Source organism: Nansenia antarctica (assembly GCF_963989245.1).
Source record: "Nansenia antarctica genome assembly, contig: SCAFFOLD_276, whole genome shotgun sequence".
In the NCBI taxonomy this organism is placed as follows: Eukaryota; Metazoa; Chordata; class Actinopteri; order Argentiniformes; family Microstomatidae; genus Nansenia; species Nansenia antarctica.
Window position 1 is genome coordinate 10001 of NW_027662675.1, and position 26771 is coordinate 36771.

Genomic DNA, 26771 nt, shown 5'->3' on the forward strand with positions numbered 1-26771 from the left:
CGTTACATTCCAAAATCATCTATCTATCTGCCCAAGTCATCTCTTTGACAGAGGCATGTTTGACACTACATACAAAGATGGCTCGGCTGACCACAAGTGAAGCATGACTTAGCGTTAGCCTCGTAGCATAATAGCCTATGTGTGTGTGCAGTTGGAGGACCTGGTGTTCTCAGACTGGTGTGCTGTTGGTCTCTCTAACGTGTCTCTCTCAGTTGGAGGACCTGGTGTTCTCAGACTGGTGTGCTGCTGGTCTCTCTAACGTGTCTCTCTCTCAGCTGGAGGACCTGGTGTTCTCAGACTGGTGTGCTGCTGGTCTCTCTAACGTGTCTCTCTCTCAGTTGGAGGACCTGGTGTTCTCAGACTGGTGTGCTGCTGGTCTCTCTAACGTGTCTCTCTCTCAGCTGGAGGACCTGGTGTTCTCAGACTGGTGTGCTGCTGGTCTCTCTAACGTGTCTCTCTCAGTTGGAGGACCTGGTGTTCTCAGACTGGTGTGCTGCTGGTCTCTCTAACGTGTCTCTCTCTCAGCTGGAGGACCTGGTGTTCTCAGACTGGTGTGCTGCTGGTCTCTCTAACGTGTCTCTCTCAGCTGGAGGACCTGGTGTTCTCAGACTGGTGTGCTGCTGGTCTCTCTAACGTGTCTCTCTCAGTTGGAGGACCTGGTGTTCTCAGACTGGTGTGCTGTTGGTCTCTCTAACGTGTCTCTCTCTCAGCTGGAGGACCTGGTGTTGTCAGACTGGTGTGCTGTTGGTCTCTCTAACGTGTCTCTCTCTCAGCTGGAGGACCTGGTGTTCTCAGACTGGTGTGCGGAGGTGGGCGTGGCCAACGTCAGGCAGTACGAGCAGGAGCACCTGGGAGACCAGCAGGAGACGGACAGGAGGAGGTAATACCACTCTGTTACCATGACGACCACGCCACCCTGTTACCGCGACAACTACATCACTCTGTTACCTGTTACCGTGACAACTACACCACTCTGTTACCATGACGACTACACTACAGATGCTTTAGAAGAGTCTCAACTCAACTACACTACAGATGCTTTGCAGGGATGCAAACAACTCGCTTTTCTGCGCTTTTTTGCTTTTTTCACGTCAATTTGGGTGACTTGTGTGAATCGTGGAGAGTTTTTATTTGTTTTTATTTTCCCTCAACTACACAACTCCCCTCTCCCCTCTCTCTCTCCCCTCTCCCCTCTCTCTCTCCCCTCTCCCCTCTCTCTCTCTCTCCCCTCTCTCTTCCCCCCCCCCCCAGGCTGGAGTTTGAGAGCCAGTCCACACGTCTGGGAGCCCAGCTGGAGTACGAGCAGGGTCAGCTGGAGCAGCTGAGGAAGAAGCAGAGGAAGCTGGAGGACACCATCACCACGGAGGAGCAGAAGATGGAGGAGCAGAATAAGGTGAAACCACACCCCTCCCTCCCTCCCTCCCTCCCTCCTTTCTTTCTTTCTCACTTTCCCTCCCCTCTGCTCTGTCTGCGGCTCGTCAGAAGGTTCCAGATATGTGACACGGTCTGGTCAATAACGCCAACAAACAAACAAACAGTTCTGTTCAGTGTCAACACCACAATAAAACATGCTAGCTAATGTTTGCTAGCTAGCGCGGCTAATCACAAACAACACAAACACTAAAACAATCAAACACCAGAAAACAATTAGCTAAAAACAGGGTATCCGCGGTGTCTTGAAAAGTATTAAAAGTTGATAAATCAATTTTGGGAAAATCAAGACCCTTAATAAGTATTAAAAAGTCTTATCACGATTTTATGAGGTCTTGAATTTTTGGGGTATTTTTCTGAATTAGACTCTGTCCAAAGAGTTTCAGTCCTACAAACTTTTAGTGAACTTATTTGTTTTATTAAAAAACAAAGATGAACCGGAAATTCTGTTGTATGATCGTGGTCTAGTCTATTGCAAACTAAAACTGTTAAGTTAAAGGTGTCACTGATGTAAACGGTTACAGCTCCAAGTGGCGGTGAGGTCTGGAAAAATATTGACACAGTCTTTAAAAAGTCTTAGAAAGGTATTGAAATTAACCTCAAGATTCCTGTATATACCCTGTCCTGTGAATTGAATATTATGTCTGGGAAAACCTATTTTTTTAGGTACTTGTTTTGTGCTTTGATTCATTACTGAACAAGTCAATCTTGTAATGTAATGTAAGCACAATACGTTACACCCCCCCAAAAAAAAAACAGTCTAAAGCCCAGTATGTCTGTTCTCTCTCTCTCTCTCTCTCTCTCTCTCTCTCTCTCTCTCTCTCTCTCTGTCTCTCTCTCTCTCTTTCTCTCTCTGTCTCTCTCTCTCTCTCTGTCTCTCTCTCTTTCTCTCTCTCTCTCTCTCTCCCTCTCTTCCTCTCTCTCTGTCTCTCTCTGTCTCTCTCTCTCCCTCTCTTTCTCTCTCTGTCTCTCTCTCTCCCTCTCTTTCTCTCTCTGTCTCTCTCTGTCTCTCTCTCTCTTTCTGTCTCTCTCTCTCTGTCTCTCTCTCTCCCTATCTCTCTCTCTCTCTTTCTCTGTCTCTGTCTCTCTCTCTCTGTCTCTCTCTCTCTCTGTCTCTCTCTCTGTCTCTCTCTCTGTCTCTCTCTCTCTCTCTCTCTCTCTCTCTGTCTGTCTGTCTCTGTCTGTCTCTCTCTCTCTCTCTCTCTCTCTCTCTCTCTCTCTCTCTCTCTCTCTCTCTCTCTCTCTCTCTCTCTCTCTCTCTGTCTCTTTGTCTCTCAGGAGGAGGAGAGGTTGCTGGTGGTGGTGGAGGAGAGCCAGTCCAAAGCCCTGGAGCTGAAGAACTGTCTGCTGGGTAAGAAGGTCCAGCTGGCCGACTCCAAGGCTGAGCTGGACCAGAAGACCAAGAGCCTCCAGGGCAGCTCCAGGTAACCAGTCTTTTTTTTTTTTTTTTTTTACATGTGCTTAAGCTACAGATTGTAAGCTTTCAAATGATGTGTCATACATTGAAATCGGAGAAAAATGTAACAGGACAGGCGTATTTGAACGCTGCTAACAGCTAGCGGCTAACAGCTAGCGGCTAACAAAGCACATCGCTACGAAGGTCTAAACTGTATTGTCAATTCATATATATCGCTTTTCCCCCTAAAGCTTTTCTGTTTGGAATGTGGATCCCTCTCTCACCCCCCCCCTCCCTGCCTCCCTCTCTCACCCCCCCTCCCCTGCCTCCCTCTCTCACCCCCCCTCCCTGCCTCCTTCTCTCATCCCCCCCTCCCTGCCTCCCTCTCTCATCCCCCCCCTCCCTGCCTTCCTCTCTCTCCCTGCCTCCCTCTCTCACCCCCCCCTCCCTGCCTCCCTCTCTCATCCCCCCTCCCCTGCCTCCCTCTCTCACCCCCCCTCCCCTGCCTCCCTCTCTCACCCACCCTCCCTGCCTCCCTCTCTCATCCCCCCCCCTCCCTGCCTTCCTCTCTCACCCCCCCTCCCTGCCTCCCTCTCTCACCCCCCCTCCCCTGCCTCCCTCTCTCATCCCCCCCCCTCCCTGCCTCCCTCTCTCACCCCCCCTCCCCTGCCTCCCTCTCTCACCCCCCCTCCCCTGCCTCCCTCTCTCATCCCCCCCCTCCCTGCCTCCCTCTCTCATCCCCCCCCCTCCCTGCCTCCCTCTCTCACCCCCCCTCCCCTGCCTCCCTCTCTCATCCCCCCCCCCCTCCCTCTCTCATCCCCCCCCCCTCCCTGCCTCCCTCTCTCATCCCCCCCCCTCCCTGCCTCCCTCTCTCACCCCCCCCCCCCCTGCCTCCCTCTCTCATCCCCCCCCCCCCTCCCTGCCTCCCTCTCTCATCCCCCCCCCTCCCTGCCTCCCCCCCCCCCCCCCCCCCCAGGGCGCTGGTGAAGCTGCAGAGGGAGGTGATCACCGTGGAGACGGCCTTGGAGCAGAATCACCTGGCCAAACACAACCTGCTGCTGGCCTGTAAGATCCAGGGCCTCGACATCACCCTGCTGTCTGGACACCTGGACGACATCAGCCAGGTGCAGGTAAGATCCAGGGCCTGGAGGTCACGCTGCTGGCAGGGAACAGGGACCAGATCTCTGAGATGCAGGTAGGACAGAGAGACCAGATCTCTGAGATGCAGGTAGGACAGAGAGACCAGATCTCTGAGATGCAGGTAGGACAGAGAGACCAGATCTCTGAGATGCAGGTAGGACAGAGAGACAGAGAGACAGAGAGACAGAGACGAGACCGGTGGCCCAGCTGTATAAACAGTTAAAAACAAAGTTAAGACTGGTCTTGGGGCGGCTGGGGTTCAGGAGGTAGAGCCACTGTCTAATGATCGCAAGGTTGGCAGATCGGTGGTTCGAGCCCCGGCTGGCCACATGTCGAAGTGTCCTTGGGCAAGACACTGAACCACAAATTGCTCCCAGTGAGCGGGCCGGCCGGCGCCTTGCATGGTAGCTTGCTGCCATTGGTGTGTGAATGTGTGTGTGAACGGGTGAATGAGAGGCCGGTGTAAAGCGCTTTGGAATAAGGCGCTATATAAGTCAGTCCATTAGATGTCTAGGTATTCCATACAGTGGGGGGAATAAGTATTTACCATTTAGCATTAATAACAAGCTGTCACCACCTGACCCCTGACCTCTATGATGCTGTGGTTGTGTCTGCAGCTGGACTCTGAGAGCTCCTGCCCCTCCACCATGAACGTGTACGAGAGAGAGGCACGCATGGTCATCGACTACTCTGGCCTGCCAGAGGAACTGAAGGTAGGGGGAGGTGGAGGTGGTGGGTTACTGTTAACACGCATGGTCATCGACTACTCTGGCCTGCCAGAGGAACTGAAGGTAGGGGGAGGTGGAGGTGGTGGGTTACTGTTAAGCAGGTAGAGAAGAAGGTAGGGGGAGGTGGCTAAGACACACCTCTTCTCCCTGGCCTTTGACCTGAGGTGAGCCTGCCTCCCGACAACTGCACTTTTCTGCACTTTTATTTCTGCACCTGTTGTTATTCTGTACTTGACTTGTGTCACGTGTGTTCAGGGTCTAGCAGGAGGGGAGGTGGAGGGCCAGCTGGAGAGGCTGGCAGCAGAGGCGTCCTGTGTGTTATAACAGTGTTGTGTAGTGTGTTATAACCAGGGGTGCACATAACTGGTGCGCCAGTGCGCATGCGTCGCCAAAATGCATGCTGCGCGGCAGATCAGCGGCATGAACGCGCTCTTGCGCACCAAAAGCTGGAAGCGCTGGGAGAGGAATTTACTTCCTCAAAATACAACTGCTGACTGCTGACTGCTGCATCACTGCAAGCCCCACTTAGTAACTATTTGCCGTCCCCTCAGCAATCCATCACAACAGTCGACCGACGACGACCACGGGGACTCCCCTCACGAAAACATTCGGAAAGTATCGTAACTCGTACTTTCATTCCGCGTATCGCGTATCGCACGGTTATCACGGTTATCACGGTTATCACGCCGCACGTGAAAATTCAGTCCCGAACGACTCGTCGCTAAAAGGAAAAACAACACCAAGGGACTTCACGTTTCTTTTCTCTGAAGCTTTCAAACGTTCAGACGTTTGTTTTACAGCTTCATTATCGCACCTCGACCCCTGACCCAGGGAATATGGTTGGGAATTCTATTAGAAGAAAAAAAAAAAACTTTGTTGCACAATCAAAATAATGAGCTATTTAAAGTGATAGCCTACAACATCCTCTACCATGGTTGAAATTGAGGACAGTATTAACAGCAGTCAAGAGAGCAGTGATGATGATGATTAAGCTTGTAGCATAAATAAATGCTTAGGCTGTAACTTTTTGTTGAAAAGTTGATTTCAGTGTTTACAGAACAGAGCAGTGCTTAAAGAGATGTCAGTTGATTTCATTGTGTTTAAAGAACAGACATTCAGTTAGTGCTTAAAGAGATGTCAGTTGATTTCATTGTGTTTAAAGGAGTCTGACAGACTTTCATGCTTAAAGAGCAGTCATTTGATTTTGCATTTGTTTCTTTTGTTTTGCACACAATCATTTGTTCGTTCATCTTTATTTATGAACAAATGTCGTTTTGCTAATATAATTTATCCATGTATCCCTTTTTCATCCATCCTGTGGGACGGGTCGTGACTCGCGAGCTCGGGGAGCACCAAGCAGCATCCCTAGGTGCTCCTCTGAGCACTGTCCCCAAAAAGTTATGTGCACCCCTGGTTATAACAGTGTAGTAGTGTGTTATAACTAGTGTTGTTCCGATACCATTTTTTGATCCCGATACCGATACCGATACCTGACCGTGCAGTACTTGCCGATACCGAGTACCGATCCGATACCACGGCGTTTGAAAAAAAAAATGAAAAAAAAAGTTTTTTTGCTTTTTGAGCCGCATACTCACCTCGATGTAAAATTATTGCTAACACTTAGTCTGGCACTGCTCAAAACCTTTGTAAAACAGGAAAAAATACCAACAGAGTGAATGCTATAGAACTTTTTTTTATTGTCTACCTGGTATGGTGACAAGAAAATCAACCCCTTATAAAACCTGAAATGTGGCTCTCACAGATGCCAATCAGTGCAATATCCATTTAAGATATAAAACAGTCGTAGTAGTAGTGCAACAGCAAGTGAACATTTACAAACAAAATAACTTTAAGATATAAAACAGTCAAGCAGTTAAGCAGGGACAGTGGGGAGACGTCGCTGGTCCAAATATCCGTAGTGAAGCTGATGGCCTGCACCTTTCCTAGCTTATCTGAAACATGCTCAGTCACCTTCTTATTGAGGGCAGGGACGGCCGTCTCCGTGATGTATTTGCGACCTGGTATTTTGTATTTAGGTACCGCGTGAGCCCAGTGGTGTGCCGTCAGGGCCAGCAAGGCCTTCTCTGCTGGCCTAAACATCATCAGAATATACATTTTATTTTAATATATATTTTCCACAAATATGTATTAATGATTCCCCATAGTCTATTCTCTTCATTTCATAGCTTTCCTCTTGGTTGCGCTGCTTCCAGTCTCCGATTGAGATTTGGAGGGCTGGCCTTTATGTTAGAGCTTTTATCCAATCAAAATGTGTTGCTAGGGGGCTAAAAAATCTGCCCGCCTTCACATTAAACGGTGAAGCGGATTCGACCTGTAACTTAACGTTGGAACGAGAAAACATGTGGCGTACCTAGTAAACCTACGTAGATGCGAGCAAAAGCAACAACGGCGCCTGCTGTAAGGCTCAATGATGTCAGCACCCAGCACGTCTTTTGATTGGATACGCACTATTGCTACGCACTATTGCTACGCACTATTGATATTCACTATTGAGATGCGGACCTATGCCGGTAGATGTGAAACTTTTGAAAGTGCACAGGGAAACGGAGCCTCACAACGAAAGCTTTCGTTGACTGATCGATAATACTGATCGATTGTGTCCTGTTTTTGGGTAAACAATAACTTTCATTTAGGGGACAGGATGAAAGCGCCAAGTCCACAAACAGAGGAAACTACGTTGAGCTTCTTTCTTTTCTGGCTGAAAACAACCCAGATTTACATTACCACCTGTCCACAAACAAAGTGTTTACTGGGACGTCAGGCAAAATACAAAACGACCTGATTTTTGCTATTGCTGAAGTGATGGAAGAAGAGATCAAAATGGAGATTAAAAAGGCACCCTTTGTCGCTATTATGGTGGACGAGACGACAGAAGTGGGTAATGTAGCGATCTTAAAGATGTTAGTTTAACACTCTTCATTGTAAATGCGGATTTATTGATTAAAAATGCTTCGGAAATATTAATATAACTCTGTTGTACTTGTCTGACTATGTTAAGGTGATGCAACGCCCGGTTATACTGTGTTTCTGTCTAGTTTCTAGAGCCATGGCGTCATAACGATGGTATTAAGAGGTAGAATAATTCAGGTAGGAATGTGTCGGACATCACTGAAGGCCTAGGTGTGAAATGCACCGCCCGCCACTGCGTGAGCCATAAAAAGGCGGAATCCCACATTGTCAACAAAGGAGAGGGGCAGGTCACAGAGCACAATCATTTCAGACATTTTCTCAGTCATCTTTCTTGCCATTTCACTCGTCGCGTCCCACTGGTCCTTTTTATGGAATGCGCTACTCAGCGTTTGTTGTTTTGCTCCATCCGTTCTCTTGCTCGCTGTCGCTGCAGTAGATGACAGAAACTCTTCGTGCTCTTTAATATGTTTTAGCTTTAAATGCTTAATTAAGTTGCTAGTATTGAAACTGGCAGCTTTAGTGCCACCCCTCGACACATTGAGACCGCAAATTGTGCATTTAGCCGTTGTACACACCGGACTATCCACCTTGAAATATCTCCAAACCGCCGACATGTTTTCCTCGTGTTTGTTTTTCCGCGATAGTGAAAAGTGAAAACGAAAGCTGCCACGCCATTGGTTGAGAGCAGCTGCTCTGGGAGGAGCATGCCTGGGCATGTCTGCGCATGTCTGTGTTAGGAAGGCGGTGTCAGGTTACAGACAAGCTGAGAAAAACGCAACGTGGTATCGGGAGTTATTATTTGTTAGTACTCGCCGATACCGATACCAGCATTTTTGTGCGTATCGGTGGCCATGCCGATACTAGTATCGGTATCGGAACAACACTAGTTATAACAGTGTTGTGTGTGTTATAACAGTGTTATAACAGTGTTGTAGTGTGTTATAACAGTGTTGTAGTGTGTTATAACAGTGTTGTAGTGTGTTATAACAGTGTTATAACAGTGTTGTAGTGTGTTATAACAGTGTTGTGTGTGTTATAACAGTGTTATGTGTTCAGGGTCTAGCAGGGGAGGAGGTGGAGGGCCAGCTGGAGAGTCTGGCAGCAGAGGCGTCCTGTGTGGACCTGGCTCTGCAGCGCTCCACGGTGCCCAACCTCAAAGCCCTGGACAGGATGAGGGAGGTCAAGGACCGCCTCCAGCTGGTGACGGACGGTACGGCTACTCTGGATGAAGCAAAGAGACGCCTGTTCACAAATTAAATGAGCATTTCTCTCCACGAGTATGCATACAGTGGAGAAAATAAGTATTTCACCCCCTGCTGATTTTGTGAGTTTAACCCCTTACAAAGAAATTAACAGTCTATCATTTACCAACTAACATCTGACTGCTGTGCTTGCCGACAAGGGTTTCTCCACCAAGTACTGAGTCATGTTTTGCTAGGGGGTGAAATACTTATTTGAATGAATGAATGAATGGACTTTATTGTCATTGCTACAGTACAGGTACCAAACAACGAAATTTAGGAGGGGTGGCTCCCCTGGTGTTAGGAAAGGGAAAAAAAAAACACTTTTAGAAAAAGAATAAAATCAGAAGAAGGTAAGGAGCTGGTTTACATAAATAAAGGCTATGTACACAATCCACTGTACTATACTGCACAGATAGTCAACTAGGGTTGTCATATTGCACAAAAGTATTTTTTCACGTTATTTAAAGTGTCACAGTTTGCAGGCTTGAAATGTACATGTTTGTGCCTCAGCACTAGCTGCCATACAATCCGTCCAGACTGTCCTGGGCCCAGAACTTAGGCCTTTGCTGTGTTCAGGGCCTTGACGGCCCTGTGGTAGAAGCAGTTCTTCAGTCTGTTTGTCTTAGCGGCCGGGGTCCTGTACCTCCTTTTCGAGGGCAGCCTGATAAAGTGTACGTGCCCACGGTGGGCACGTACACGTACTCAATAAAACACTTTTTTTTCCCTTCAAAATTCATATTACGTGATTTTCTGGGAATTCTTTTGATATTCTGTCTCACTGTTGAAATGAACCTAACATTAAAATGATACACTGTTCATTTCTTTGTAAGGGGGTAAACTCACAAAATCAGCAGGGGGTGAAATACTTATTTTCCCCACTGTATGTACTCGAACACTTCCTTCTGCACACGTCAAACCGGTGTGTTTTTTGTAGTGTTAAGCCCTATTTGGAGGACAGGATTAGTATTACCTAGGGACCTCTGGTAATTTCTAATAATTACGGAGACGGTCGTCTGTGGTCTAAATCCCGTGCCATGTCCGTAAAACTTCACAGTTTTGACCATGTCTCCCCTCTGTCCTGTGCTGCAGCGTTCGAGGCCAGCACCAAGGCCACCCAGCAGCGCCACCAGGAGTTTGAGGAGGTCAAGGCCCGGCGCTTCCGCCTCTTCAGCCAGTGCTTCGAGCACGTGTCCACGGCCATCGACCAGATCTACAAGCAGCTGTGCAAGAACACCAGCGCCCAGGTGAGACCGGGTCGGCTGTGTCTCAGGAGGTAGAGGCTGTGTCTCAGGAGGTAGAGGCTGTGTCTCAGGAGGTAGAGGCTGTGTCTCAGGAGGTAGAGGCTGTGTCTCAGGAGGTAGAGGTGTCTGTGTCTCAGGAGGTAGAGGCTGTGTTGCAGGAGGTAGAGGCTGTGTCTCAGGAGGTAGAGGCTGTGTCTCAGGAGGTAGAGGCTGTGTCTCAGGAGGTAGAGGCTGTGTCTCAGGAGGTAGAGGCTGTGTCTCAGGAGGTAGAGGCTGTGTCTCAGGAGGTAGAGGCTGTGTCGCAGGAGGTAGAGGCTGTGTCTCAGGAGGTAGAGGCTGTGTCTCAGGAGGTAGAGGTGTCTGTGTCTCAGGAGGTAGAGGCTGTGTCTCAGGAGGTAGAGCCGCCATCTAATGATCGCAAGGTTGGCAGATCGGTGGTTCGAGCCCCGGCTGGCCACATGTCGAAGTGTCCTTGGGCAAGACACTGAACCCTAAATTGCTCCCAGTGAGCGGGGCCGGCGCCTTGCATGGCAGCTTGCCGCCATTGGTGTGTGAATGGGTGAATGAGAGGCCGTTGTAAAGAGCTTTGGAATAAGGCGCTATATAAATCAGTCTGTATAAGTCAGTCTATATAAGTCAGTCTGTTTACCATTCTTGGTCCTGGTTCTCTCTACTACCCTCAGGCCATCCTGAGTGCTGAGAACCCAGAGGAGCCTTACCTGGACGGCATCAACTACCACTGCGTGGCTCCGGGGAAGAGGTTCATGGCCATGGACAACCTGTCTGGAGGGGAGAAGGCCATCGCTGCCCTGGCTCTGGTCTTCGCCATCCACAGGTTTGTTTGTTTGTTAGTTTGTTTATTAGGATCCCCGTTAGCTAACGCCACGACATTAGCTAGTCTTCCTGGGGTCTGACACAACAATCACATTTGGACAATTGTCAACATTCTATACATACAGACAATTGTCAACATTCTATACATACAGACAATTGTCAACATTCTATACATACAGACAATTGTCAACATTCTATACATACAGACAATTGTCGACATTCTATACATACAGACATCATAATAACAAAAGAAAGGAATAAAATAACAGGTAACATCAGGAAGGCAGACATTCACAGGTAACATGGGAGGCAGACACAACACCCATATGTATGTGTTGTGTATGTTGATGGCTTGTCTGTCAGGTGTGTCATGTGGAAAAGGACCGCAGCGGAAATAAGTCTCTGACTTCTCTGTGTTTTATCGTCATTAGTTATGGGTTAGGGTTAGGGTTACGCTGTGATTTGATGTTTGTGTTTATTTAACTTAAATAAATCTAAGCAAATCAAACCCAAGACAAAATTGTCATTGTTGTATATATGTTACGGTACATGTGGGAAAACGGTTTATGCCGGCATTTTCCGGCACATGCTAGCATAAACCGTCGACTTGGTACATGCTAGCATGTCCCGGGAAATGCCACCATAAACCGTTTTCCCACATGTACCGTAACATATATATGTGACAAGTTGACAACTGACAATGAAAAGGGCTACCTGTAGGCGAAATCATTTTTTCTGTTTTTTACATGTGCTTAAACTACAGTCTGTAAGCTTTCAAATGATGCATCATACATTGAAATCGGAAACAAATTGAAGACGACATGAGTATTTGAAAGTTGCTACACCTGAAATCACTAAGCACAGAAAATGCCATTCAAAGATAATGTTTTTTCTCACCTTCACAGCCAGGTAATGGGCGGTAACAATGTCTGGTTAACCCCGCCCCCAACCACTCAGCTGTCAATATCTGTCAGTGTTACTCACTGGGTCAGACAGCTATAGCTAACATTATTACCTAGCAAGGTATTACCTAAGCTAATTAGCCAGCTTATCATTATGGAGGCTTTATGGTTGTTGTAACTATTATTCTTTTAATGAAAAGTCTTGAATCAGAATCAGAATTTATTTTACAGTACACAATAATACAAATCTTTGGCTGTGGTTCTTCAACATTAGCTTTGCAGCAAGGTACATAATCACAACAATACCATCACAATAATCACAAGTAAATAAGTAAAGTAAGTAATGATAAGTAATAAAGTGATAAGTGATGGTAGTCGCACTACAGCAGAATTAAAGTGCAATCAATAGTGTAACATGCTGTGCAAAGTTCAACAAGATGAAAATGAAAGTGTTCAGGTATTTCTCAAGTAGTCAGGTAGTGTGCAATTCCTGTGTCCTAATGTTTGCAGCAAGGTACATAATCACAATAATAAGTAAATGAGTAAAGTAAGTAATGATAAGTAATACAGTTTTCTGAGGTGCTGTGGCGTCTGGTGGGCATGTGGTGTCTTTTGCCTCATCTGAACAGAATTCTCTGATCAAAAAGATACTTCTGTCTTCTGAAACAGACAAACATAAACACAGTTAGCTAGCTGTACACGGTATCAACAACACAACTTATAAGAACAGCACAATGCTATGCGATTGTTTTAGAAAGTCTTACGCAATACCACACAACTTACTAGCTAATGCTAGCTAGCTAACACGGCTAGCCCAACCCAAGTAACAAAAGAAAACAGTTAACTAACTGTACACAGTAGCAACAATACAACTTATAAGAACAGCATAATGTGCTACTATGCGATTGTTTTAGAAAGTCTTTAAAAGGCAATACGACGACACATAACGTACTAGCTAATGTTCGCTAGCTAACGCGGCTAGCCCAACAAACAAACAAAGGACTGTAGGCTACTTACTTGTGGTATGTTGATCCCGTGAAATCCGTATGTTGTCCTAGTAAAGTTTCATTTATTGGGGACTTTCTTTGTGCCGTCAGTCATTACTGAATAATTGATGAGCTAAGCAGTGTTCATCTATGAACAAACTCAGAACACATTCTCATTGTAAACATTAAAACACGGCTTCCTTTGTCCCTCCCCCTTGAGCTCAACAGCCAATCACACCCAAGTGAAAGCGTATGTTATTTCATGACAAACAAGCCTATTTTGTTGCTAGATTACACTTATTTAATTAACGTAAAACTGTTCGGAAAAATAACGAGTGGGTACTTCACATCTTCAAGTTGAATGTTAGCTGAAAAAACGAAAATCTGAGTTTTAGGTCAGAAATACTTTGAAGACGAATTTGACGTATTTCTGTTTTCCGAGAGGTGTCTGTTTACATCGTCAGTCGACACATATTTTGTCTGTCTGCCTTCAAGTTTGTTGTTGTTGTTGCTAAGGACTTCTCTAATGACTTCTCTAATGACTTTCCTCTCAGCTTCCGTCCTGCTCCTTTCTTTGTTCTGGACGAGGTTGATGCTGCTCTGGACAACACCAACATCGGCAAGGCAAGACATGTTGATTATAACTAGGGTTAAGGCTTAGTGTTAGGGGTTAAGGCTTAGTGTTAGGGGTTAGGGTTAAGGCTTAGTGTTAGGGGTTAGGGGTTAAGGCTTAGTGTTAGGGGTTAGGGTTAAGGCTTAGTGTTAGGGGTTAGGGTTAAGGCTTAGTGTTAGGGGTTAGGGCTTAGTGTTAGGGGTTAGGGGTTAAGGCTTAGTGTTAGGGGTTAGGGTTAGGGTTAAGGCTTAGTGTTAGGGGTTAAGGCTTAGTGTTAGGGGTTAGTGGTTAGTGTTAGGGGTTAGGGTTAAGGCTTAGTGTTAGGGGTTAGGGTTAGGGTTAAGGCTTAGTGTTAGGGATTAGGGGTTAAGGCTTAGTGTTAGGGGTTAGTGGTTAGTGTTAGGGGTTAGGGTTAAGGCTTAGTGTTAGGGGTTAGGGTTAGGGTTAAGGCTTAGTGTTAGGGGTTAGGGGTTAGGGGTTAAGGCTTAGTGTTAGGGGTTAGGGTTAAGGCTTAGTGTTAGGGGTTAGGGTTAGGGTTAAGGCTTAGTGTTAGGGGTTAGGGTTAAGGCTTAGTGTTAGGGGTTAGTGGTTAGTGTTAGGGGTTAGGGTTAAGGCTTAGTGTTAGGGGTTAGGGTTAGGGTTAAGGCTTAGTGTTAGGGGTTAGGGGTTAAGGCTTAGTGTTAGGGGTTAGTGGTTAGTGTTAGGGGTTAGGGTTAAGGCTTAGTGTTAGGGGTTAGGGTTAGGGTTAAGGCTTAGTGTTAGGGGTTAGGGTTAAGGCTTAGTGTTAGGGGTTAGGGGTTAAGGCTTAGTGTTAGGGGTTAGGGTTAAGGCTTAGTGTTAGGGGTTAGGGGTTAAGGCTTAGTGTTAGGGGTTAGTGGTTAGGGTTAAAGCTTAGTGTTAGGGGTTAGGGGTTGGTGTTAGGGGTTAGGGTTAGGGTTAAGGCTTAGTGTTAGGGGTTAGGGTTAAAGCTTAGTGTTAGGGGTTAGGGGTTAGGGTTAAGGCTTAGTGTTAGGGTTAGGGGTTAGGGTTAAGGCTTAGTGTTAGGGGTTAGGGTTAAGGCTTAGTGTTAGGGGTTAGGGTTAGGGGTTAGGGTTAAGGCTTAGTGTTAGGGTTAGGGGTTAGGGTTAGTGTTAGGGGTTAGGGTTAAGGCTTATTGTTAGGGTTAGGGTTAAGGCTTAGTGTTAGGGGTTAGGGTTAGGGGTTAGGGTTAAGGCTTAGTGTTAGGGGTTAGGGTTAAGGCTTAGTGTTAGGGGTTAGGGTTTAGGGTTAAGGCTTAGTGTTAGGGGTTAGGCTTAAGGCTTAGTGTTAGGGGTTAGGGTTAGGGTTTAGGGTTAGGGGTTAGGGTTTAGGGTTAGGGGTTAGGGGTTAGAGGTTAGGGTTAAGGCTTAGTGTTAGAGGTTAGGGGTTAGGGTTAGGGTTAGGGATGCATCGAAATGAAAGTTCTTGGCCGAAGCCCAAAACTTAAATTAAGGAAACACTTGGCTGAATACCGACTACTGAATGCGTATTGGCAGTTTTTAATTTCTTTAGCCAAATTTTTTTAATGCTTGTATGAGGTTGTTCAATCATGTCCATGCTGTTAAAAAAAATAATCATTGGGTCATCTGGCATTCAGTGTTTTATTCTCATAATCTATAATGTCATGCGTGGAACAGTGGTGATTGATTCATGATGATGAGGAGGATGGTAGTGTAGTGATGATGAGGAGGGTAGTGTAGTGATGATGAGGAGGGTAGTGTAGTGATGATGAGGAGGGTAGTGTAGTGATGATGAGGATGGTAGTACAGTGTTCATAACGTCCCTGGGGCTTCCCCCGTCTCTGCAGGTGATGTCCTTCTTCAGGGATCTGTCCAGGGAGAACCTCCAGATCATCGTCATCTCCCTGAAGAAGGAGTTCTACTCCAGGTCCGACGCTCTGCTGGGGGTTTACTCTGAGGTACCGGTCCACTACGCCCATCCAGTGGGTCACTCTCTCTATAAGCCTTCTCTTTACACTTCCTTATGTTGGTGGCTCTTGTGGTGCTGGGAGTTTAGACAGCTGTTTGTTTCCAAAGTTAAGAGATCATAAAGTGCATGATGATAACTTAATCTGTTAATCTACCTATCCCTTCAATAAGTCATGTATGTTGTTGTTGTTTGTCACATGTCTGTCTGTATTTTGTCATAATTATACTCTTTATTATTTTGACACTCTGTTGTTATGATTGTGATATTATGTTGGGACGCTGTCTAAAACAAGATGACACATCTCAAGGGGTTTATCCTAATAAAGACATTTAAATGTAAATGTTTTATCTCTATTCTCCCTCTCTTTCTCGTTCAGTTTAACGACTGCATGTCCAGCCGCATGCTGACCTTTGACCTGACTCCCTACCCTCTGAATGAAGACAACGAACAGGAGGGAGAGAAGGCCATGTGAGAGAGGGAGGAAGAGAAAGAGAGAAGAGGGAGGAAGAGAAGGAGAGATGATGTCAAAGATTTGGGATTGTTTATTTTTGCATTAGCGTTGTTGAAGGCAAAATAATTGTGACACTCTGCTAATCGTAATCTGTTACTAAACCAACTTAATCGCAGGTTGCTGGCTCCCCAGGCCCATATACTATTGCCAAGGTATCCAGAAAATGTTATAAATGTGTCATTTTGACACCCACCAATGTCATGTGACACTTTATGATAAAACATCTCTGCCGTTGTGAAACCTATGCCCCCCTCCTTCACTGACTTATCCTGAATGTCTGTTTTGAACATGTTACAATTTCTAAATCCTTCATAGCAGCTTTCACTGTTAGTACTGTTGGTACTGTTTTACTGTGTTTTTATTAAAAAAAAAATCAAAATCAAATGTTATTTGTATAGCGCATTTCTTACAAGATGCAACTCAATGCGCTTCACACAATGAACATTTTCAGTCAATCAATCAATCAATGCTGACAGAGCCGCGAGCAGGCAAAAATAAAAACCTGTACACTATGTAGCCAGGAAAATTCCCTTGCAGCCCTCTACACATAGAGCGACTACTAGCCAGTTTGCCTACCAGTACCCAGCGGTGGTACTTGAGATTTGGAGGGCTGGCCTTTATGTTAGAGCTTTTATCCAATCAAAATGTGTTGCCAGGGGGCTCCAAAATCTGCCCGCCTGCACAATAAACCGTGCCACGAATACGACCTGTAATTTAACGTTGAACGAGAAAACCTGTGGCGTACCTAGTGGAAACCTACGTAGATTTCGAGTTGGCGAGCAATAGCAACAACGGCGCCTGCTGTAAGGCTCAATGATGTCAGCACCCAGCACGTCTTTTGATTGGATACGCACTATTGAGATGCGTAACTATGCCGGTAGATGTGGGACTTTTGAACACCTTTGGGGACACCCGAGTGGATTTACAGCTCAACGAACAAGTGCGCAGGGAAACGGAGCTCCACAACGAAAGGGTGAGCAAAAATAGGGACATACTGAAAAGACTGATCGATTGTGTCCTGTTTTTGGGTAAACAAGAACTTTCATTTAGGGGACACGATGAAAGCGCAGAGTCCACAAACAGAGGAAACTACGTTGAGCTTCTTTCTTTTCTTGCTGAAAACAACCCAGATTTACATTACCACCTGTCCACAAACAAAGTGTTTACTGGGACGCCAGGCAAAATACCAAACGACCTGATTTTTGCTATTGCTGAAGTGATGGGAGAAGAGATCAAAATGGAGATTAAAAAGGCACCCTTTGTCGCTATTATGGTGGACGAGACGACAGACGTGGGTAATGTAGCGATCTTAAAGATGTTAGTTTAACACTCTTCATTGTAAATGCGGATTTATTGATTAAAAATGCTTCGGAAATATTAATATAACTCTGTTGTACTTGTCTGACTATGTTAAGGTGATGCAACGCCCGGTTATACTGTGTTTCTGTCTAGTTTCTAGAGCCATGGCGTCATAACGATGGTATTAAGAGGTAGAATAATTCAGGTAGGAATGTGTCGGACATCACTGAAGGCCTAGGTGTGAAATGCACCGCCCGCCACTGTAAAATACATTAATTAAAATGTTGTCTTGTCTTTCTTTTGTGAAATATTGATAGATAAATACCTTCTTTTATCTATTTTGTGGTTTCTTTTTATTTTACTACTTGATCTTTTGTAAAGCGTCTTTGAGTGTCTATTGGCTGCCCTTCCAATGGTCTAAACATGACCATGTGCCCCCATAGTTGAAAACATCGCGCTAACGTGATCTACTGGGATTCTCTCACACAACCATCTCTAGTATTTACAGAGAAAATGGTCAGAAAAAGACAAAACTATCCAGTGACGTCAGTTCTCTGGGCGGACATGGTGGTGGTGGTGTAATGGTGTGGGGGATATATTCTTGGCACAAATCTGCAGCAATTGTGTGATGCTAGAATGTCAATATGGACCAAAATCTCAGAGGAATGTTTCCAGCACCTTGTTGAATCTATGCCACGAAGAATGAAGGCAAACGAGGGGGTCCAACCCGGTAATAGCAAGGTGTACCGGTGCAATTGGCTGGTGAGTGTATGTTAGTGCAAATAACTAATTTGACTACTATTGATTTGATAATGATGTATCATTTATATAAAAAGCCTTAATGTTGAGCCCTGGTATAAGTGTTCTCCAGTGACTTTTGTCCGCTATAAGGTGGTGATAAGTTCAGGTTTGTGGTGTCGCAGCAAAAAAAGTGCCAGATTTTCCAGCGCGCCGTGCACGCATTTCATTACCCGTCTGGGCTAAGCCCCGGATCTCCTACAATCCTAAATCCGCCCCTGGTCTACACACCAACATTTAAGAGCCGCATATATGGCCACATACACATCGACACAGTTTTCACAGCGCCTTTATTGAAGACATCACAGATGACGGTGGGCTTATTGTATTTTGCCCCAAATTCCTGACTTGTGAATCAGTACAGCCTCCATACCACGACCTGACCAGCAGATGTCATTATGGAGCTGCTGTATCGAATGCATCGATTGATCGACACTTTTTCCGACACAATTGTGTTGAATGTGTCAATGCGTCGAAAGCTTCGTTTCCCCCACCACTACTTGATGCTGTTCCCCCAGCGTACCACCGCGTACAGCTGACTGGTAGAACATGCTCAGCATGAGTCCTGCATATGCCTGCAACCTTCCTGGTACAGAGTTTCCTCAGCTCTCTCTTCACCTGAGCCACACTGATGAAGACACTGGAGCGGGGGACGGTTGGGGGGTCGTTGGCTGTGGCAGGGGGGGGGCAGAAGGATGGGGGTGCTGAAGAGTTGTGAAGTGAGGAAATGGTGGGGCTGGAGGAGGAGGGGAATGGAGGGAAGGTGTGAATGGAGTCAGTGGGGCTGGAGAGGGAGAGGGTACTGGATTGGACAAAATAATGTGGTAGGTGAGAGGTCCAGAATGGGTCCAGACAGGGCAGGGGGAGGGGGCTGGTCCAGTAGCCGAGCAGGGCTGGAGGAGCTGGGGGGAGGAGAAGGAGAAGGATGATGGAGTGGACAGTAGTTGGTGGAGCTGGGGGGGAACAAGAAGCTTTAGAGTCAAAACAGAAGTTTGGATTGTTTCAGTGAATGTGAAAACCCTTCATAAAACAAGGTCCCATACATCCTCCTTCACCTGAACGAGGCCACACTTTTAGGCCTTTGTCACTAGAGGAAGTGACGCGCTGCGCCTTCCTGTTTGCATCTTGTCTGCTGGTCGGAGGAGGAGGAGGAGGAGGCTGACTGGAAAATGGCTGACGGTGTGGATCACATCGACATCTACGCCGATGTAGAAGAGGAGTTTAACCAGGTACGCACACTGATAGCGTCGCCTATCCCGCCCTTATAAATGTCATATTTGTGTTTAGTTGCTTTCCATCAACATTTTAAATGCATATTGCAGAGCAACATTTTGCCATCTCTGCCGCCTCTGCCTTGTGTTCGGGGACGCAGCCTTTTCACTGCGTGGAATTTACAATGGCGCAAAGGCGGGTTAGGTCGATATTTGGAGCAACATCAGCCAATGTTTGTTTGTGTACGTGTTGTTCCATACGAGAGATGGTTCTTTATCAGGACTATGAGAACATGGTGACTTGTGGAATTAGGGAAAGTGCTTTTCCCTGCACGCCAATGTTTAGTTAGCTGCCATGGGCCCTGTCCTTAATGTTGAGGACGTGGTACCTGTTCCCACATTTCTCTACCAGCTGCTGGAGGTCCTGACTCCCTGCTTGGACAAACTCCTCTATGCTCTGCTCTTTCAGACCGCCAGCATGGGTGAATAGAATGCCAGTGTGTCCCCAACAACCCTCCCCAAACATGTCCTCCATTCTCTCCAGCGCCCCTCTCTCCTCCCCCTTAGAGGGCTCCACTGGTAGGACCAGGAGGAAGGCGTGGGGTCCCGGGGCAGGCAGACGGAGACAGAGCCGATTGAGGTCTCTCCTCTCTCTACAACAAGACACAGCAACCATTTCACTGTTAGAATGTTTAGAACACTACGGAACTGTTGGGAGCATGGCGCGTTCTGGCCTGCAGGTGGAGCCAGACTGTGTTTGTTCCCTTGAGACGTGGACAGACGGTCGGCTGAAAAGCTACAGCAGAGACACCGCAAGGCCAAGACGTGTGGGATCAGTGATCCCGGATCACTGCACATAACTGACTATTATTATTATTATTATTATTATTGGTCCGTGTCGGGGACTAGTGAATAAGCGGCAGTGCCCAGACCCAAACCTCCGTGTCGACCTCCCACTGTGCCTGAATCTGCCACAGGAACACTAGGAATTAGTTCTGTGTTCTGAGAGGAAAGAAACATAGAATTCGAAGCCTCTTGACATCATGGAGGTTTCTCCATCACACTCACCAGTCGTCTGGGCTGAGACCTTCAGTCTCTCTGCTTCAGTCTTCAGATCACATATCTGCTGTGCTGAAATTACAGAGGAAAACTGGGACATGAATTCTGTTGACAGTGGGCAGGAAAGCAACAACACTCATATCCACAAACATGGTACTGTTATATGAGTATTGTACAATACAGTCAATATATCATTATGTTTATTTCAAATCTCACCAAGTTGCTTATTTTCATCCAGTATTTTGTCTTTCTCCTCTAGTTGTTGGTCTTTTTCCTCCATTTTCCTACTGACTCCCGGTGGTCTGTACATCTCCTCTACTTGTTGGTACAGCTTCATGTCTGGAAGAGAGTGAGGCGTTGGGGTTAGAACATCAGAGTTATTAAATAAGCAGAGACCATCTTAACTGTTCATCTCCTCCAGAGTCTTATTCTTATCCTCTATCAGTCTGTCCCTCTCCTTTATAAGTGTGCTGTCCATCTCTATCTCTGAAGACATGATTTATTGATTGTTGTATAAGCAGGAAGATCATATAGATAATATAGATTAACTCACATTTAGATTTTTATCAATCATCAAAAATGTAAAAAGCACATTCATCGTTTCTCTCATCTACACTGCTCTGGCGATCAACAGCCACCTGAGTTGAATAAACCATGAAATGATTTTACTGATTCAGTTGATACATTCATTCATTCATTCTGTTTCCATTGTCTCTCCTGAAACCATCCATTCTATAATTCACCTCCAGACTCTCTCACTCTTACCAAGCAGACCAGCTGATTTCTCTCTCCACTGCTTCTGCTCCACACTCTCATCCCTTAACCACTCTGCAGCTGCTGTTGGATCCATGTTCCATGTGAGAGATGGAGGGAAGGAGGGAGGCAAGAAGGAGTGTGGGAGGGAGGTTAAAAGGAATGAAGGAGGGAGAGAAGGAAGGATGGAGGGTAGAGGGAAGGAGGGAGGATAGTTAGAGGAAAGGAGGGAGGGTAGAAGGAAGTAGGGAAAGAGGGAGAGAGGGTAGAGGAAGGGAGGGAGAGATAGAGGAACAGTAGAGGGAGGGAGGGAGTGTAAAAGGAGGGAGGGAAGGTAAAGGAAAGGAGGGCAGAGGGAGAGAGGTTAAGGGAGGGAGAAAAGGAGGGAGAGAAGGAGGGAGGAGGAAAGGAGGGAGAGAAGGAGGGAGGGATGGATGGAGGTTCAAAGGAAGGAGGGTAGAGGAAGAAAGGTTAAAAGGAGGGAGGGATGGAGGGAGGGAAGGAGGGAGGAAGGGAAGTTAATAAGAGGGAGGGGTGGAGGGATTGAAGGAGGGAGGGAGGTTAAAAGGAGGGTAAACGGAGGGAGGGATGGAGGGAGGAAAGTTAAAAGGAGGAAGGGAAGGAGAAAGGAAGGGTTCAAAGTCAAGTAGCAGATCTACATTCTTCAGTCTTTTCTAAAAGAGAAACTCTTAACGGTTTTGTATGTTTTAGTGTAACAAATACAAGTCATCACTCACCATTAAGCTCTTCAGATGAAAAGAATAAGAGAGAAGGAGAAAAGGTTAGTAATCCTCACTTCATAAACCACATCAATACATCACATTGTACCTATGATAAATAGAGGGAGGGAGGGAGGGTAAACGGAGGGAGGGTAAAAGGAGGGAGGGAGGGAAGGTAGAGGAAGGGAGTGAGAGAAGAAGGGAGGGAGGTTAGAGGGAGGGAGGGAAGGAAGGATGGAGGAATGGTAGAGGGAAGGAGGGAGGGATGGTAGAGGAAAGTAGGGAGGGGATTGTGAGAGGGAGGGATGGAGGAAGGGAGGGATGGAAGGAGGGAAGGAATGATGTAGGGAGAGTAGAGGGAGGGAGGGTAGAGGGAGGGATGGAGGAAGGGAGGGATGGAAGGAGGGATGGAATGATGTAGGGAGAGTAGAGGGAGGGAGAGTAGAGGGAGGGAGAGTAGAGGGAGGGAGGCTAGAGGGAGGGAGAGTAGAGGGAGGGAGAGTAGAGGGAGGGAGGGTAGAGGGAGGGAGGGTAGAGGGAGGGAGAGTAGAGAGAGGGAGAGTAGAGGGAGGGAGAGTAGAGGGAGGGAGGGTAGAGGGAGGGAGAGTAGAGGGAGGGAGAGTAGAGGGAGGGAGAGTAGAGGGAGGGAGAGTAGAGGGAGGGAGGGTAGAGGGAGGGAGAGTAGAGGGAGGGAGAGTAGAGGGAGGGAGGGTAGAGGGAGGGAGAGTAGAGAGAGGGAGAGTAGAGGGAGGGAGAGTAGAGGGAGGGAGAGTAGAGGGAGGGAGAGTAGAGGGAGGGAGAGTAGAGGGAGGGAGAGTAGAGGGAGGGAGGGTAGAGGGAGGGAGGGTAGAGGGAGGGAGAGTAGAGGGAGGGTAGAGGGAGGGAGGGACACTGTACACACACACACACACACACAAAAACACATACATTCACAATCACACACACATACATACATTCACAATCACACACACGCACACACACGCACACACACACACACACACACACACACACACACACACACACACATACATTCACAATCACACACACACACACACACACACACACACACATACATTCACAATCACACACACACATTCACACACGCACGCACACACACGCACGACCAGGAAGTACAGCACGCACCACAATGGGTGTCACCAGAGGGGACTGCACCATCCCATTTAGGAGGAGTGCCTTTAGTCAGTCTGCCTGGTCAGTTAGAGGGGCACGTGAATGGAACCTGATTCCAGGGCACCTTAAAGAATTAGGCACCTTTAAATCATTTAGAAAGCACCTAAAACAGTGGATGATCAACACACACACACCTGCCAACATTGAAATGTCCTGTCCTATACCTGTATGTCATGTGTACCGCCTGTCTGTGTACTGCCTAACATGTCTTACCTGTACAGTCTGTGTGCTTGTTTTTAGTCTGCTTACCGTGCGTATATGTTGCTTGCTTTTAGTCTGCTTACCGAATATGTACCCTCCCTTTAACTGCCTATGATTAATGTATGCTCTTTTAACCCTCTGCTTATATGTACCCTCCTTTTAACCGCCTATGATTAATGTATGCTCTTTTAACCCCCTATGTTATGCCCTTAAGCTAAATGCTTGTCCTGTCTACTTTTTTGTGCCTAGGTCTACCTATATTTTATCTTTTAAATGTACTTTTTTCCTCCAGGGAGCCGTATACAACATCATGGCATACGGACTGCGGATGAAAACTAGCTTTCGGGCTAACTCTGGCATATTTACAATTTATTTTTGTTTTATTAATATGCACTGTCCCTTGAATAAATAAATGAATCTGAATCTGACATACATTCACAATCACACACACACACACACACACACACACACACACACACACACACACACATACACACAGTCACACATACACACAGTCACACACACACACACACACACACACTCACAGTCACACACACACACAGTCACACACACAGTCACACACACACTCACAGTAACACACACACACACACACAGTCACACACACACACACACACACACACACTCACAGTCACACACACACACACACACACACACACACACACACACACAGTCACACTCTGGACCCTTACCTCCTAACCATACAGCAGCCTCCTCCTTCTGTCCTCCATGGATGACCTGACAGATGTAGATTCCTCCATCACCAACCCACCTGTAGCCTCTCAGCCTCAGGGACACGTTGCCTCTCTGCAGCTCCTGGGTGTCCAGACTCACTCTGCCCCCCCAGCCCTCTGTCACCTGGCCGCTCTTATACAGGTAAACACACTCTGAGTACCTAAACCACCTGATCGTCATGGCAACAGCGCTGGTCTCAGGGGAGAGGTGACAAGGGAGGGTGACATCATCACCTGGTTTAGCCTTCACATCGTCTTCAGGGGTGGTGAGAGTAAAGTGACCTGTCAGGGTGAAGGAAACACTGGTGACATGTTTCACACCAATACATGGTGAACACACACACACACACACACACACACACACCACACACCACACACACACACACACACACACACACACACACACACTCCTCATCCAGGAGCTCCTACAAATGATAATAATATAATAATAATAATAATAATAATAATAATAATAACCTTTATTTGTATAGCACTTTTCCTGCAAACGTTGCAGCTCAAATTGCTCCCAGTGAGCGGGGCCGGCCGGCGCCTTGCATGGCAGCTTGTCGCCATTGGTGTGTGAATGTGTGTGTGTGAACGGGTGAATGAGAGGCCGTTGTAAAGCGCTTTGGAATAAGGCATAGCTACCGGTATATAAGTCAGTCTGTTTACCTGGAGGTTGTTGATCGTGACAGAGAAGGTGATGTGGTGGGTGTGGAGGAAGTCCTTGATCGCGTCAGTGTTGACGGGGTGGAGCCAGAAGTCCAGCTGGGGGGGGGGGGGGGGGCAGACACACAGGACCTCACCCGGAGACCCGTCACACTTCTGAACAGAGACTTGAGAATCCATCTTATCTAGACTGTTTCTGAAAGACCGTGGCACGTTTTTATTTATTTAACTCAACTCATTATTCTTGGGTAATAATAATAATAATAATAATAATACATTTCCTGTGAAAATAATTTTAACAGTGCACTAAACTACAGGTGTGTGTGTGCCTCAGCTCTCTACCTCCCAGTCCTGCTCCTCCTCTAGCTCCTCCTCCTCTACCTCCTCCTCTACCTCCTCCTCTAGCTCCTCCTCCTCCTCTACCTCCTCCCGGCGCCCCCCCCTCCCCTCTCTGGAAGAGCTGTACAACACACGCTGCCTCAGGAAGGCCTCCAAGATCTCCAGAGACCCATCCCACCCTGGGTACGAACACTTTGCTCGGCTGCCCTCGAACAGGCGGTTCAGGACCATGTTCGCAAGGACAAACAGACTGAAGCTCAGCTTCTACCCCAGGGCCATTCAGGCCCTGAACACAGCAAAGACCTAGGTTCTAGGCCCTGGACAATCTAGACAAAGTGATGGCAGCTACTAGATTGAAATCAAGTGTAATACTGAAACACAACTGTGTACATTTCAAACCTGCAAACTGCGACACTTTAAATGAATGTGCAATAACACTATGTGCAATATGACAACCCTAGGGTACATAAGGTTCAGAGAATAGGAAATGTTAGAATAGGTATAGCATAGCATAGAGTACAGCACAGTGTTTTATTTGTATAGTATAGTATAGTGGATAGTGTACATAGCCTTTATTTTATGTGAACCATCTCTTTTCCCTTCCTGTTTTTAGTTTTTTTTCCTAGCACCAGGGGAGCCCCCCCCCCCCCAAATTTCGTTGTTTGGTACCTGTACTATATCAATGACAATAAAGACCATTCATTCATTCATTCATTCAATACCAGTTGACTCAATTAGACATATACGCTCAGGGCTATGCGCGATGCAAGACAGCTGAGAGTGTCTCCACTGCGTTTATATCACAAAATGTACATTTGATAAGTAAGCTAGCTAAGTAAGTAATCTAGCTGACTATGACTGGAAACGAAGTACTATCCAGTTAGAATTATAGAAGATCTAGTTGTGTTTTCCTGCTGGTCTCGCTGCCTGGGTTTGAACAGACTGGTGGTGACTAAAAATGGCTTTAAAAAATGCCTTTCCACCAAAGAATATATATATATATGCCATATATCATACCTCCACTATGATTCATATGCAGAGTTTGACTTAGGACGGCACCAGACTTTTTTTTTCCAGCCTAACCAAATGGAGTACCTCTCTAGCCCAGGCAGTGAGCTGACCTCACGCACTGAAAAACTGTTTAAAGTACAATAATGAGTATTGTACTACTTGGACTTCTATTCTGGTTGTACTGTGTGTATTCATTCATTTATGTATTCATACATTCATTTATTTATCTATATATTTATTGTAAATGTTGACAGACTTGGTCCTCCATATACATGCTTTTGGACACTGTGTTGGTTTGTGATAACAGAAAGTAGTCAGGTTAACCATCCAGGAACAATTGAGTGGATTCGTCCATCTGTTAGGACAAGCAGCACACAAACAAACACAAACACAAAGTCTCGGAATGGGTCGATTTGATCGTCGGCAGGATGTCAACTAGTGACACAGTATACCCAAAACACTTGTCAAGTGGTTTCAGTTGATTCAGGCAATTCCTTTGGCACACGTATTATTCAAGTGTAAACACAATAAGTGGTCATGAAAGTAACCAACGACTTCATTTCAAACCAGTATTATCATTCAGATAGGGCACTTTGCGCTGTATGGCCCCAGGAATGAGCCATCAGCATTTCGTGAGCTTAGAATGATAAGGTTCTATCTCCGTTTAGAATGATAAGGTTCTATCTCGTTTAGAATGATAAGGTTATATCTCCGTTTAGGGTAGTTCAGAGATATTGAGCGTCAAAGTGTTTACATTCCATTATGTTCTGTGAGATGGGATTGAGGGAATGTTCTTCAGTGGCCAAGTCAATCTTACATTTTAATCCAATTGAACATGCATTTCAATTCCTTGATAATAAGATTG

General features: G+C 46.4%; 1 protein-coding gene across 1 annotated transcript in view; it reads left to right on the forward strand.

Moving 5' to 3' along the window:
- The window catches only part of LOC308175521 (structural maintenance of chromosomes protein 1B-like), a gene marked incomplete at both ends in the record, with an annotated part of 25160 nt that extends 9295 nt beyond the window's left edge, over positions 1-15865 (forward strand). The window contains 11 exons of the mRNA XM_080551176.1: positions 711-880; positions 1252-1393; positions 2743-2855; positions 3804-3957; positions 4585-4758; positions 8683-8836; positions 9960-10114; positions 10795-10946; positions 13388-13457; positions 15272-15382; positions 15770-15865. Of these exons, the coding sequence (XP_080407302.1) occupies positions 711-880; positions 1252-1393; positions 2743-2855; positions 3804-3957; positions 4585-4758; positions 8683-8836; positions 9960-10114; positions 10795-10946; positions 13388-13457; positions 15272-15382; positions 15770-15865 (1491 nt within the window). The remainder of the gene's footprint in view (positions 1-710; positions 881-1251; positions 1394-2742; positions 2856-3803; positions 3958-4584; positions 4759-8682; positions 8837-9959; positions 10115-10794; positions 10947-13387; positions 13458-15271; positions 15383-15769) is intronic.
- Positions 15866-26771: the final 10906 nt, after the last annotated feature.